At 47.3% G+C, this 12,624-nt stretch overlaps 1 protein-coding gene across 1 annotated transcript; it reads right to left on the minus strand.

The window, feature by feature from the left end:
• Nucleotides 1-141: 141 nt before the first annotated feature.
• On the minus strand, nucleotides 142-7,323 carry KDM8 (lysine demethylase 8). Its single transcript, XM_044452515.1, has 8 exons — nucleotides 6,653-7,323; nucleotides 6,205-6,371; nucleotides 5,937-6,069; nucleotides 5,526-5,573; nucleotides 3,679-3,828; nucleotides 3,058-3,150; nucleotides 2,362-2,440; nucleotides 142-1,578 (listed from the first exon to the last, which is right to left on the minus strand). Exons 1-8 carry the CDS (start codon nucleotides 7,175-7,177, stop codon nucleotides 1,556-1,558), a joined length of 1,218 nt encoding a protein of 405 aa, XP_044308450.1. The 5' UTR covers nucleotides 7,178-7,323; the 3' UTR covers nucleotides 142-1,555.
• Nucleotides 7,324-12,624: the final 5,301 nt, after the last annotated feature.

Raw genomic sequence — 12,624 nt, forward strand, 5'->3', positions numbered from 1 at the left:
TGAAACATGCCTAATTGTAAAAGCTCAACTGTGCATGTGCCGGATCCCCCCCATTGCACGCATATACAGAGCAGGAAATATGGAGTGTCTCTCTTCCAAGGAGTGCAGAAGAGAGGGAGAGACAAAGACACTAAAAAAGGATTGAAGGTAAGAAAAATATAACTTTTTATATCCATTTTTAAGTCCCTCTAAGCATTCCCGTTTGCATGAAGTCAACTTGTTCATTTAAACCGGTCTGCTTTTTTCCCTGTGTCTGCTGGCCAGCCTGAGGCTCTTGTGAAATTTTCCTCTCCACACTTCCTTGTTGAGAAATGAGGCTGGGAGGAGGTCACTTTTGCTGTTTCTCTGGGGGTTTCTTTTAACAAATTCAAGTCCCTTGGCGGGGTTAGATGATTCTCCACTGTCCACTCCACAGCATTGTCTATTTGGGGCTTTCTGTTTCCTTGTTTTTGAGGAGTAAAACTCACTCTGATTGCTCTTTAAATTGGCCACAGCAGCAGCAGGAGGCTGTAGCGAAATTTTTCTCTTTACACTTCCTTGTTGAGAAATGAGATGGGGGGGTCACTTTAGCTGTTCCTTTGGGGGTTTCTTTAGCTATTTTTTTCAAACTATAGTCTGCCCTTCCAAACAGTCTGAGGGACAGTGAACTGGCCCCATTTAAAAAGTTAGAGGACCCCTGTCTTTGAGGAATCATTGAGAATGGTGACCACACAATTTGACTTCAATACCTTGAAAGATTCTAGAGCAGATTATGAAGGATTTGATCTATAGGCCCTATGAGACTACTACAGTCACTGCTGGAAGCCAGCATAGATTTGTTAAGAATACGTTCTGCCAGACTAATCTTTTCCTCTTTCAGGTGTTTCCTTAGTAGGTTATGGAAATGCCATGAATCTATCTTGATTTCAGAAGGATGTCTGACAAAGGACTGCTCAGCAAGCTTATTCAGCACAGACTGGAGAGTATCTTGTCTGGAGAACAAGTCAAAGAATGCTCACAGCAGCAGCAGCCTGCACCATCGAACTGCAGGATGGTGTTGAGTGAGGTGCTGCAAGTCTCCATCCTGGGCTGTGTGTTCTTAAATGTTTTATTAATGACTTGGAGGAACAGGGAGAGAATGCTTATTAAATTTGTAATGACACAGAACTGCAAGGAAAAGGCAAAACCTTAGAAGGCAGAAACAAAAAAAATATATAGGTTAGAAAACTGCTGTAACAAGACAGGCCAAACAAACAAACCCCACCACCCCGCAGGTATAGTTGGGGGATACCTGGTTTAACATGTGAAAAAAAAATGGAATTGTGGTGGATTGTAAACTGTGTCATCTGTGTGATATGGCTGCAAAAAAGGCAAATAGAATCTAGCTTGCATCAATAGAAGTACACTTTCTAAATAAAGGTATTTAACAGTTCGTCTACTCTGAACTGGTTGGACCTCATTTTCAGTATGTGATCCAGTTCTGGACATAAGTTCTGTGAGGAAATGTTGAAGGAACTAGACATGTTTAGCCTTGAGCAAACAGAAGCTATGACAGCAGTTTTCAAGCACTTTCCACTCATGAGGGCAGCAATGCTTGTCCTGTAGCATCCAAGAACATGGGACATAAAATAATTTGTTTAAGGTACAAGGTGGCTGATTTTAGTTTAATGTCAAGTAAAACTTCCTAATTGTCAGTAGGCACAAGTAGCCCACCCTGGGCTAATTAACCCTCTGGTTGTCACTTTGAATTGGGTGCCCAAATTCCTGTGTTATATGAAACCAGACAGCAAGAGCTATTTAACACTCGAGGAATCCCCAGCACCCGAGTTTTCACTACATGGCAGTTCATGGCCAACTGGACACCCGTAGGTGCCATGCAAAGCGCCTGCTGGTTCCCAGGGCAATATAGCAGCCCTCACCAGTAAATGAACACACATGGGCTGTCGTATTATGCGTCTGCCTAGGGAGGTGGCAGGCTCTCCACTGCTGAAGGCCTTCAAGCAGAGACCAGACAGCCCCTGTTCGGATGCTTCAAGTCGGGTTCCTGCACCGAGAACAGCACTCCACGGGATGGCCTTGGTGGCCTCTTCCATTACATTCTATTATTCTAGATTAGAACAGACTGAGATTTTACTGCTTGCAATGCCTTACACAAGTTTTAAAAGATTCATTTAATAATGCCCAAATAGACCCGTACTCTCTTCCTTTCAAAGTGCATCTTAATCACAATATTGAAAGTCCTTAACAGGACCCAAAGGCTGGTTTTTGTCTTATTTGGGATCCCAACCAATAAAAACTATGACCACCAGAAGCTAACAGAGAAGCTGGTATCCAAGGCCCGCACATAGTGCCAGTAGCTAACTGGGATGAACAGAACCTGACCTGGGCTTAAGATACAGGCTTGGGATGTAGCCGCTTCAAACTTGGGGAATTTCACTAAGTCAGGTTTTTCTACATCCACCTAGAAAGGAAACAGAGAACTATGTTAACATTTATCTATTTACTTGGTGCTTTGCAAGGATCAAGAGTACAAGTCTGAACAAGCTTAGCATATAGAAGGTAACAGAAAAGGTAAAGAAAATAGGGAAATGGGTAACTTGAAAAAGAATGTGCTGTTGTTGCAGTCATGCACAAACAGGCTGCAGTCCTCTGGTCCCTGGCCATTGCTCCCTGAGGCTGAAGACTGAGCTTCAACTTTGGGAGCATCTAAATTTGAATCCCTCCTTCCTGCCTCAACAGACCTTTCTGAAATGCAGCATGGACAAGGTGTGGATGAAATGTGATGGACTACACAGTATTCCAGGCCCTTCTAGCCTTGTGCCATCCTTCCAACATGGGAAATCTAGGACCATTCCTGCTGCGAGTAGTGGAAGGGAAATGAAAACCTGGGAGGAAAGGAACAGCACCCAGGTCTAATAGAAAGCATCAGGACACATCGAACAAACAGACAGGTTTGATCGCAGGGGCAGGCACAGTGATTAGTCCATTGTGCCTTTCACAGGCAAATCTGTTTTACTTTCAAAGCCGTCCTGGAACAATTGAGCAGCCACTTGGAAAGAAGCTGTATGAATCACACACCTGACTAGTGTTGTGAAGGATGTGGCCTTCGTGTGGATAGAGCATTTCGCGCTGGTCAGGAGAATACAGGTGGATGTACTTCCGTCCCATGACCTGGAGACAGGGAAGATACAGCTCTCCTTGCTTATTCACAACTCTCAACAGGGATAAATAAGCATGAGGTGAGCGTTCCCTCCCTCGATGCCCAAGCGTGCTGGGAAGCACATTGCCTCTGTCGGCGAGCACAGAAATGGAACTGGATGGATTAACTTCTTGCCCCTTTTGCAGACAAGAGTCTTGCAGTTCTCCAATATAAGCACAGGCATGTACCCCTCCCTCCCCACAAGCTGGTAAGCCAATGACAGGAATCCATGCCATCACAGGGGATTTTTCTTGAGTGGGGAAGGGACTTTCCAATTCATGATTCCATGCACTATTTCCACTCCTTTCCCCAGCCTCCATCATTGGCTCAGAGCAAGTTTGAACTGCTGCTCTTATAGCAACAGTTCAAACTGTATCACCAGATGTGGAGATCTCTCCTCTGATTTACTTCCTCTGTTGCTACTGGCAGAAGCTGCCACTGCTGCCCCGACTGGCACAGAGCCACCATTGTGACTAGCCCCAGTTGGCTCTTGGGCAAACCTGGGCTAGGAAGTTCTGCTGTGGGTCCTGATGAAGGGGTGAGATGGTCCCTGCTGGGCCAAGCCAGGCATTAATGGTGATGTCCTCTTCATCTCCTTTGCCAAGGCAGCAATAGTCAGGGATGCCAATATCCTGCTTCAGTTCTGGGATCTGCAGACAGGTTGGTCAGAAATATAAGCCAGGAGGGTGTTGTGATGGACTGTCACAAAAGCCTTTTGGAAGCACGAATACTTTGGTCCCTATGTCCGCTGACACTGGCTGTGCTCACACATAACAAGCTGCAGCAGAGTGTCCTGTAATTATGTGTGAATTTAGCCAGCATGGTGAAGCATGGCGTGCTTGTTACCATGAACAGCCATGGAGAATCAAGGGTCTGTTTCAAGGTTTCTGTATTTCAGCATTGCTCGCCATTACATGTGAACTCAATTACAATGTTTTTCTGCAGTTTCCCCATTTTTTTTCCTGATTTATATCCTGCCTTTTTCCTACAAAGGGCTCAAGGCAGCTTACATCATTCTCCTTCTCCATCTTATCCCCACAACAACAACCCCATGAGGTAGGTTGGGCTGAGAGTCTGTGACTGGCCCAAAGTCACCCAGTTGGCTTCATGGCCAAGCGGGGACTAGAACCCAGATCGTCTGAGTCCCAGTCCCGTGTTCTTAACCACTACACCACACTGGCTCTCATTTCTGCCACTTAGTTAGGAATTTATTTATTGGATTTCTATCCCACCTATTAGTCAAAATGTCCCCGAGTGGGTTACAAAATATAACACTAAGATATGCAATAAAACATGATATAAGTTAACAAACATATTACAACAACAAACTCAGTACAGTGGTACCTTGGCTCACAAACTTAATCCATTCCAAGACTCTGGTCGTGATCCAAATTGGTTGCGAGCCAAGTTAAATTTCCCCATAAGGTTCAATGTAAATAAGGTTAATCCATTCTGTAACTCATTTTTTAAATCAGAAAAATGTGAAGCAAAGTGACAAGGAACAACAAAGACAGTGGCCATCTCCCCCCGCCCCAAGCACAGCCATCTCCCCAGCACGACCGTGACTGCGCCCGTCATCCCTGCACATGCCCATCATCCTGGCACACTGGGGGGGGGGGGGGAGAGAGGCCGGATTTATTGGGGCGTGGTTGGTGCGGGGTTGGTTGGTAAAAAAGGGGGGGGGGGGGGGGGGGGGGGGGGACCGGGGGGGGGGGAAGATGGAAGCGAGATCGCTTGTGCTCCTGTACGAGAGAGATGGGCGCGATCTCAGCCATCTCCCCCCCCCACCCCCAGCATGTTTGCGGCCATCTCCCCACTTGGGGAGGGGAGCCATGATCACGGTCACCACCCAATGCAGGGTTTGCAACCTCAGTCAAAATGTTTATGAAATTTTTGTTCGCGACCCGATTTGGTTGTGAATGGAGGCATTCATGAGCCGAGGTACCACTGTAGTTGCTTCACAGAAGAGCAAACGGGGTAGGGGGCTCATCTCCCCTACTTCCTCTGCCATAACTGCCAAAAGCAGCCTGCTCAACCTCATGTACTTCAAATATTTTGATCTACAACTCCCATAAGCTCCACCCACCATGCCCATTGGACAAGGAAGGTAGTGATGCAGTCCAAAACATCTTGAGCACATCAAGTTGGGAAAAGCTGGATATCATATACTGCTTTACTAGGGTGTATTGCATAACCATTCAGAGAGCCCTGTGCTAAAGAACAGGATATAAAAGCCTAAATAAATAATGATGGCGGGGTGGAGTATGGTGGGAATCCCAAAACATTTTAGTGAACACAGAATGTTGAGGAGGATCAAGGTACTAAAAAGGGTCATTCCCAGGTTTACCTGGTCAAAAAGTTGGTGCTGAGCAAGGTATCCTGTCTGGTTCTGAAACTTAAAAGAAGTGAGAAAAGATATTAATAGGCGGTTGTGGGTAAAAGTCATCTGAGCAAATACTAAGAGTCATCCTATAGCCCCCCTCATGCAGCGGGCTCCAAAGTCCCTCCACTCTGGCCCTGCCCTAGAGAACTCTGCCAAAGGTAGCTATGGCTCCATGCCTTTCCATTTATCCTCAATAAGCATTCTGTGCAACCTGAAAACTGGCACATTCTTAGGCCAAGAAATCCCCAGCCTATTTTATTTACAGATTAAAAGAGCCCCTCCCCACCCCTGGGGTTGCTTCTAGATGACAATAAGAGCAATGAAAATATTATTTGCCCCTCCCCCAAATTCCCAGCCAGTCTGCTGTTGCCGGACCTCATTCTTGATGTATTGCCTGATGAAGCTGTCCACAGTCATGAGGCTTTGAGTCCATTCTGTGTCAGTGTAACGAGACCCCAGCTCCACAGGGACGGTGCGGTTGCCAGCCACCTGCTGGATGTAGTCCACACTGCAGCAAGAGGGCAGAAGACCCGTTTGCTACAAGCCCAGCGTCTGCAGAAAAAGGGCACTGTACCCAACATGGAAGGGCCAGTGAAAAGCTGTTCCAGGGCAAACACCATTTAGCATGTGATCTTGTGCTTACCTCCACTTCTTCATGCATGGCCAGTGGTCGATAATTCCCTCCAAGATCAGTGGCTTTTGAGGGATTAGATAATTGTCTCGGAAATGTTCTAGCGATGGGCACAGAAGCCGTGGTATAACAGCTTCTGCTTTTACAGCAGGAGCCAGTGAGAATTGCTTTGAGATTTTCTGCAACAAGGAACATTTCAACATAATTAGCTTAATTCTTACTTTACCATATATGCTTTCAGTGTGGATTAGTCTCCCCTGACTATATACAACACAGTGGAAAACATGAGATTTAATTCCCTATGATGCCTGGGTGTGTACAGAACCCAGAAAATGGATGTTAAGCAACTTTTGTTAAATGATCAGAGAGCCTTGGCTTGGTATACAAAACAAAATAAGGTGAATCCAAAGAGCAGAAAGTGAGTGACAAACACTGGCCTCATCAAAACACTGTAAAATACCTTTTTAAGGGGTTTCTCGGCATCTCCTACAGCAGGCCTTTTGTGGCAAGGTAGGTGCTTCTGAAGTAAATCGACCATCCTACCCAGGATGTTGTCCAGGATGGATGCGCCGAGCAGCAGCCCCATGTCACAGATGCGCACGGCTTCCACGGAAGGCCCGCCACTGCCCTGACAGAGGCAGAGCACCCGGACGAGGCAGCCATAGGCATAGGCCTGGCGCCAGCCCTTGTCCACTTCCCTCCACGGCCCCGTGTTCAGCTTTTCCCAGGCATAGTCGCAGATTCTCTCGCCCAGCTGCAGGCAGGCGTCCCTTCCCGGCCCGCGCGCGAGGCCTTCCGGCTGCCGGTAGAGCAGCTCGGCCGCCTGCCGGAGCAACGAGGCCAGGCCCCGTTCCGCTCCCGCCCTGCGGAAGCCCCGCGAAAACTCCTCTCTCGTTCTGGGAAGCAGGCTGTGGAGCGAAGCCGCGGACCATCCCTCAGGCGCCACGGCCGGGCTGGGGGGCCTCTGCGGCTGCCGGCCGCTCATGCAGGGCCGGCCCCCTTCGCTCCCTCCTTGGCGGCAAACGCGCTTCCCGCAGGCACCCGAAACGCCACGCTGGATCCGGCCACGGGCCCCCGCCGGGTGAGAGCAAGGCGTCTGGGCCCAGGCAGCGGCGCGCGCACGCTCGGCCAGGCCAGGCGCCGCCGCCGCCGGCCTCCTCCGCCTCCACGGACGTGGCCAAGCAGGGCGGAGAGCCGCACGCGGCGAGGCCCGGCCCAGAGCGCACGGACGCAAACTGAGCAGCGGGTTGCGGGGCCGCACCTGCACCCTGCCGGGGAGACCCGGCGGCCCTGCGGACGAGCTCGCGCCGCCGCACTGCCGTGTGCGTGGGCGCGCCGGGGCCGGCTGCCGCGGGACCGCGCCGGCTGTGCGCGCGGCTCGTGTCTCCAGGCGGGCGGAGGCTGGGGATTTCCTCGGCTCTCCGCGGGCCGCCGCGCAGAGAGGCCGCCGCTCCCGGCAGCGGCTCGGGAGAGGAGCTTCGCTGGGTCCGGGCGAGGGAGGGGGCAGGCGGCGGCCCGCGCTCCCTGTTCGACGCGCAGGGCAGCGCAGCAGCGAGCGGGGGCGTCTCCCTGGGCCACTCCCGCCGGGAAGTGGCTGCGGGACGAGGCCGCCGGGTGAAGTGGGGGTGCCTTCGGGCTTTGGGGACGCGCCCGGCCGGCCTTCCAGATCCTTTTGTGGCTTTCCTTGTGGAGTTGATCCGCCCCTTGCTGGGCCCGTTTTGCTTCTGCCTCGCCTTTCTCGAGGGTGATTCTGCAGCGTGTTTTGCCCTCGCTTCTCGGAAAAGTTCTGGCCGAGACCCACCTGTTGGCCTGTCTGTTGGCCCAGGGCATTTGCAAAGCGCTCCTGCAGCACCTGCTTCGCATGCCTCAGTTGTCCTCCTGTCAACTTTCCTCACTGTCCAGCATTCGCACCCCTACAGAGTGAGCGGGAATGCGGACGCGTGAATGCGCTTGGCCTGGGTCTCCCCGAGACAGCGCTGCGCGGAGTGTTTCTGAGGCCACGTGGCTCATCTCTGCCTCCCAGCCAGCCAGGGGGAAGCCGCCCCAGAGCAGCTGCGGCGGAGCCCTGCCTTGCACGGGCCGCACTACGTGCAGCCGGCCAGCTTCTGCATCGTGGGCTGCTGTTCTGCCGCCCAGTCTTAAGCCTGAGCCAGAATGCCTCGGAGCGAAGGCTGCCTTTTCGGTTCGGGGCTGTGAGGACGTTCCAGCTCCATTCCCCATCTGGCCCTAATCACGCTGCCCATGGTTGGCTGTTTGGCAGAGGCCAGGAGGCCCCCAAGGGCTGCTTCCCTCCCGAGGGAGCATGTGGCCTCCTTTATGCTTGGTGAGCGGTGAGCTTGAGGGCGAAGAAGGGCTCCATGCAGACCTTTCAGTAGGAACGGCTTCCTTTTGCAGGGCTCACAGCTTTGACAGAGCTGGGAAGGGAGGCCCTGTCCACCTTGGACAGGACCCTGGGGACGCTCCATGTGGGTGTCCCCCTGCCACAGACCAGCACGTCTGGACTGGCTCAGTGGAGGTCGTGGGCAGCCCTTTTGCTATGCAGAAGGCCATCGAGGGTTGACAGGGCATTCTGAGACGGGCAATACCTGAATGTTTCTCACCCTAGCAAGTAGCTGGGCAGCTGCTTATAAGCAGGGGTACAGGGAGGGTTGGCAGATTCGCGTGGGCAAGCTAGCTAGTTTGGTCCTGGAATGCAGGCTCTGGTAGTAAACACCTTGTTAGGGGGTGTTTATGTTCCAAGGTGCCCCTTGTTCTGTTCTGTTCTGTTCTGCAGATCCAGGCTTTTTAAGCTGAGTCAGACAAGATGGAGGCTTTGCCCACAAAATGGAAGACATCCGTGGCCTATAAATACATCTGCAACAAACATCAGTAACAGTAAATTTTTATTTTCTTCATGGCAAAAAACAAGCATGTCCAAGTCCTTAAAATGAAGTATATATTTTCATATTATTTGTTAGCAATGTTATATTTAAATCTAGCATATATTGTGTTACTAAGTTATTTATGAATTTATAAATAGTTTTTGTTTACATTCTATGAAATGTATTATTGCAACATTAATTGTAATAATTTCTTCACATAAAAGATATGTATTTATTAATGGGTTCTGCACTGCTTTTTCACATTTAGAATGATTCTCAGGTTTGAAGTCTACTGGTCTAGACAAAATTACAACATTTGCAGATGTGATTAAAGATGGCAATTTAATACCCTTGTCTGAACTAGTATGTAAAATGGGAGGAAGAATTGCTTTATGGTTTCAACATTGTCAATTACAGCGCTTCTTGTTTAAAGGTAGGGGAGATAGGAGAATGGGTAAAGAACTAACTATATAGGAAATCCCAAGGATATAAATCTAAGAAATTGTTAGTGAATATTTATCACATTAATTGCAGTAAATGATAAATAAAATTATTTTAAAATGGGCAAAGCTGTTAAAGACAGAAATCTCTTTAGACCAGTAGATGGAACTACATCTTCCTCAACTGTCCTAAAATCTTTTCCTGAGTTAATCTAAAGGAAGCATTTATAAAATACTATTTTGCTGATGTATGAAACCACAAAAGCTGGCAAGGATGTGTCTCAGTGGTGGCAGTCATGTTGGAAATGTAGGGAAAATAACACAGACTTTTCCATTTATGGTGGATTTGTAAAAAGATTAGAGTTTAATGGGAAAAAGTTATGTCTCATATGAATTGCATGATGGGATTTCCCGTTCTCTTGAATCCTAGGTGTTTTACTTGGAAATGTTAAAAATGTTGTTAAAAGTGAGACTATGGAATTGTTGGGAAATCTTTTACTTCCGCTAAATTATTCCTGCTAAATGGGGACTATCTACTGCTTCTTCTACAGAAGAATGCACCGGTAAGATATGGTACGTCACTTCAGTGGTGACGTTAATGGAATTTGTTCATCTGTGGGAGGGTAGATGGAAAGACCATAACTTTGAACAACTCTGGATGCCATGTATTATTTATACGAAACAGCAACTTGATTTGAACATTAATGAATTCAGGGCTTTTGAAATGTTGGTCTATGTTTTTGAGAATATTGTATGTTGGAAAAATTGGATTAGGATGCTTGGTGATTGGTAGGAGTGTATAGTTTTATTTGTAATTATGATCTTATGTGATATTTTGTGATCATATCTTATGTGATATTTTATGACGTGTGATATTTGTGTGTATGTGTATAATAAATGTAATAATAATTTATTATATGTTATTATATTGTTCTTATGTCCTGTTGTAAATTGCCCTGGGAGCTTTGGCTATGGTGTAGTATAAAAAGGAAAAAATTAAATAATATACTGAGTCTGCCATCTATCTCCTCTGCAATGTTTGTGCTGCAGCAGGACGATAGAATATATTGTGGCAGCATTTCATGGTTTTAAATCACTATATTCTTCTGTCAGTATATACATAAGTTATAACATGCTGTTAGCTTGCAAGCAGCACTTACAGAATTGTGTTCCTTTTCTCCTCTATTAATTGATAATGGGAATTCTTATATTCTTTTTGGTGTCAGGCAAACCCCTTTTTATTTTCCTGTTATTTTAATGTTTGATTGATTTTAAATGGGGTTGTAGTATATTAATGGTCAGATGCTGTGGGGTTGTTTTATTCTACTTATTTATTGTAAGCCATCCTGAGATGTTCTGTAGGGGATGGGATAGAAAAGCTTTTAATAATAAATTAATTAAGATTGAATCTTTCTGGCATGTTCTGAAAAACTTCCTTGATTTGCCTCACTAAGGGAATAATCCTATGAACTTTTAGGCAGAGAAAAGTGCTAGGAATATCACTGTTCCCCAGCCAGATGAGCAGACTGGGAAATTCTGGGACTTGCAGGACAAAGTAGCAGCCGTGGGAACTCTGGGGGAAAGGAATTCTGTATTCCTTTAGAATTCTTGATTCTAAGGGAAGCAAATGCCAAATGTAGACATTTACCCTGGATTTCAAGAAAGCCAGCTTTAACAAACCTAGAACAACAAGTCCTGTGGCAAGTCACCCGAAAGGGAAAAAGAGTCCAAGATGGGTGGAAAATCTTAAAGAAGGAAATTCTAAAGGCACAGCTACAAACAATTCCAACAAGGAAAATGTAGAAGACAACAGAGGAAGCTCACATGGCTTCACAAGAAGATAAGAGAGAATCCGAATTCTTGTCTCTTGTGTCCTTACCACATGCTAGGAAATGGAGGTTGAGATCTAGGATGCATCACACTTAGGACTTGAGGTTGGGTGGGTACATTCAATTATTGTCAAATACTGAACAGGAATATAGTTCAGGAATGCAATCTGGGATCCTACCAAACAAATCCTACCAATCATCTTGAGATGTCAGGAACTTTAACCGTGACTGGACTAAAGGTTTGTTTCCCTAACTGCGAGAGGCAACAAACCACCAGCAAGATGCTGAAAGACAAAAGGCACGCTAGCCCAACTGAGCACGACCAGGATGACAAGGAAAAACATGCATTTTTATTCTTGAGAATAGTTCGGTCACAAGCAAAAGGGCACTTGAGCAAGAACATTGGTGCAATCTCCTTTTATACCTTTGCTGCCCAGGTAGTAGAGAGAGGTTCATTGGTTTGAAATTCCAACTGTGGATGCTCATTGGTTTGTTTGAATTTTAGTGGCTTCCACTCTTACCTGGGAGGCTGGGGCTCAGAGCCCCGGTGAAGGATTTCTTAATCCCTGCCTATGTGACTTGGATCTGGTGTCACTGATACTCCAGGTAATCATTCCATTGTTCTAGGAATCTGGCATGCCTGGGCAAAATGCCAAGAACAAATGCTGTTTATTTAAGAAACCAACTTCCCAGAGCAGACCGTGCCTCCTTCATAAGAGACCAGTCCCAGCCAAACGCATCCTTTGGTCATTTTGGCCCATCCCCTTTACACAGAAAAGGTTGGTCGCATACCACAAAAAGTGGACAGTTAAGCAGAAAGTTGTTTCAGTTGAACAACTGCTGTTACACCAGTGTTAAATCGGTGGGACACCCCCAGCTGGCCAGTGTCAGGCAGAAACAGGCAAGTCATGCCCAGCATCAATACCGCAATGGAGCAACTACAGTGCAGTCGCACAACAGAGAATCACCAGGAATTTCAACCCAATAAGCAACTGTCCTTGATAATCTGGTCGTGAGGGATGTAAAAGGGGCTCCACCATGCTCCCACGGTTAATTGCCATTTTGCTGTGATTAAACTTATTCTTGAGAATAAAGATACCTTTTCAATCTCTCACCCTTGTGATTAATTGGACCAAGCATGCCAAGGTCAAGCGTGCTCCTTGTGTCCAACACACTCATCCCCACAAAACTTTTGAATTTCTGTACAAATTGAGTGGTACACTTTGGGTTGAAGCCTTGGCAAGGTTACATAGAGTTCAAGCAGAGGGAATCAGAAATTTCATATAATTTGGAAATACACCA

Source organism: Varanus komodoensis, unplaced genomic scaffold (assembly GCF_004798865.1).
Source record: "Varanus komodoensis strain SLA01 unplaced genomic scaffold, ASM479886v1 scaffold73, whole genome shotgun sequence".
Classification (NCBI taxonomy): domain Eukaryota; kingdom Metazoa; phylum Chordata; class Lepidosauria; order Squamata; family Varanidae; genus Varanus; species Varanus komodoensis.

What these genes read in the sequence shown, in the direction of transcription:
- KDM8 (XM_044452515.1), bottom strand. Translation starts at nt 7,177, where the DNA reads ATGAGCGGCCGGCAGCCGCAGAGGCCCCCCAGCCCGGCCGTGGCGCCT. An exon ending in CCGAGAAACCCCTTAAAAAG is followed by an intron (nt 6,372 to 6,652) that starts GTATTTTACAGT and finishes TCCTTGTTGCAG; the next exon opens with AAAATCTCAAAGCAATTCTC. An exon ending in AGCACCAACTTTTTGACCAG is followed by an intron (nt 3,829 to 5,525) that starts GTAAACCTGGGA and finishes ACCTGTCTGCAG; the next exon opens with ATCCCAGAACTGAAGCAGGA.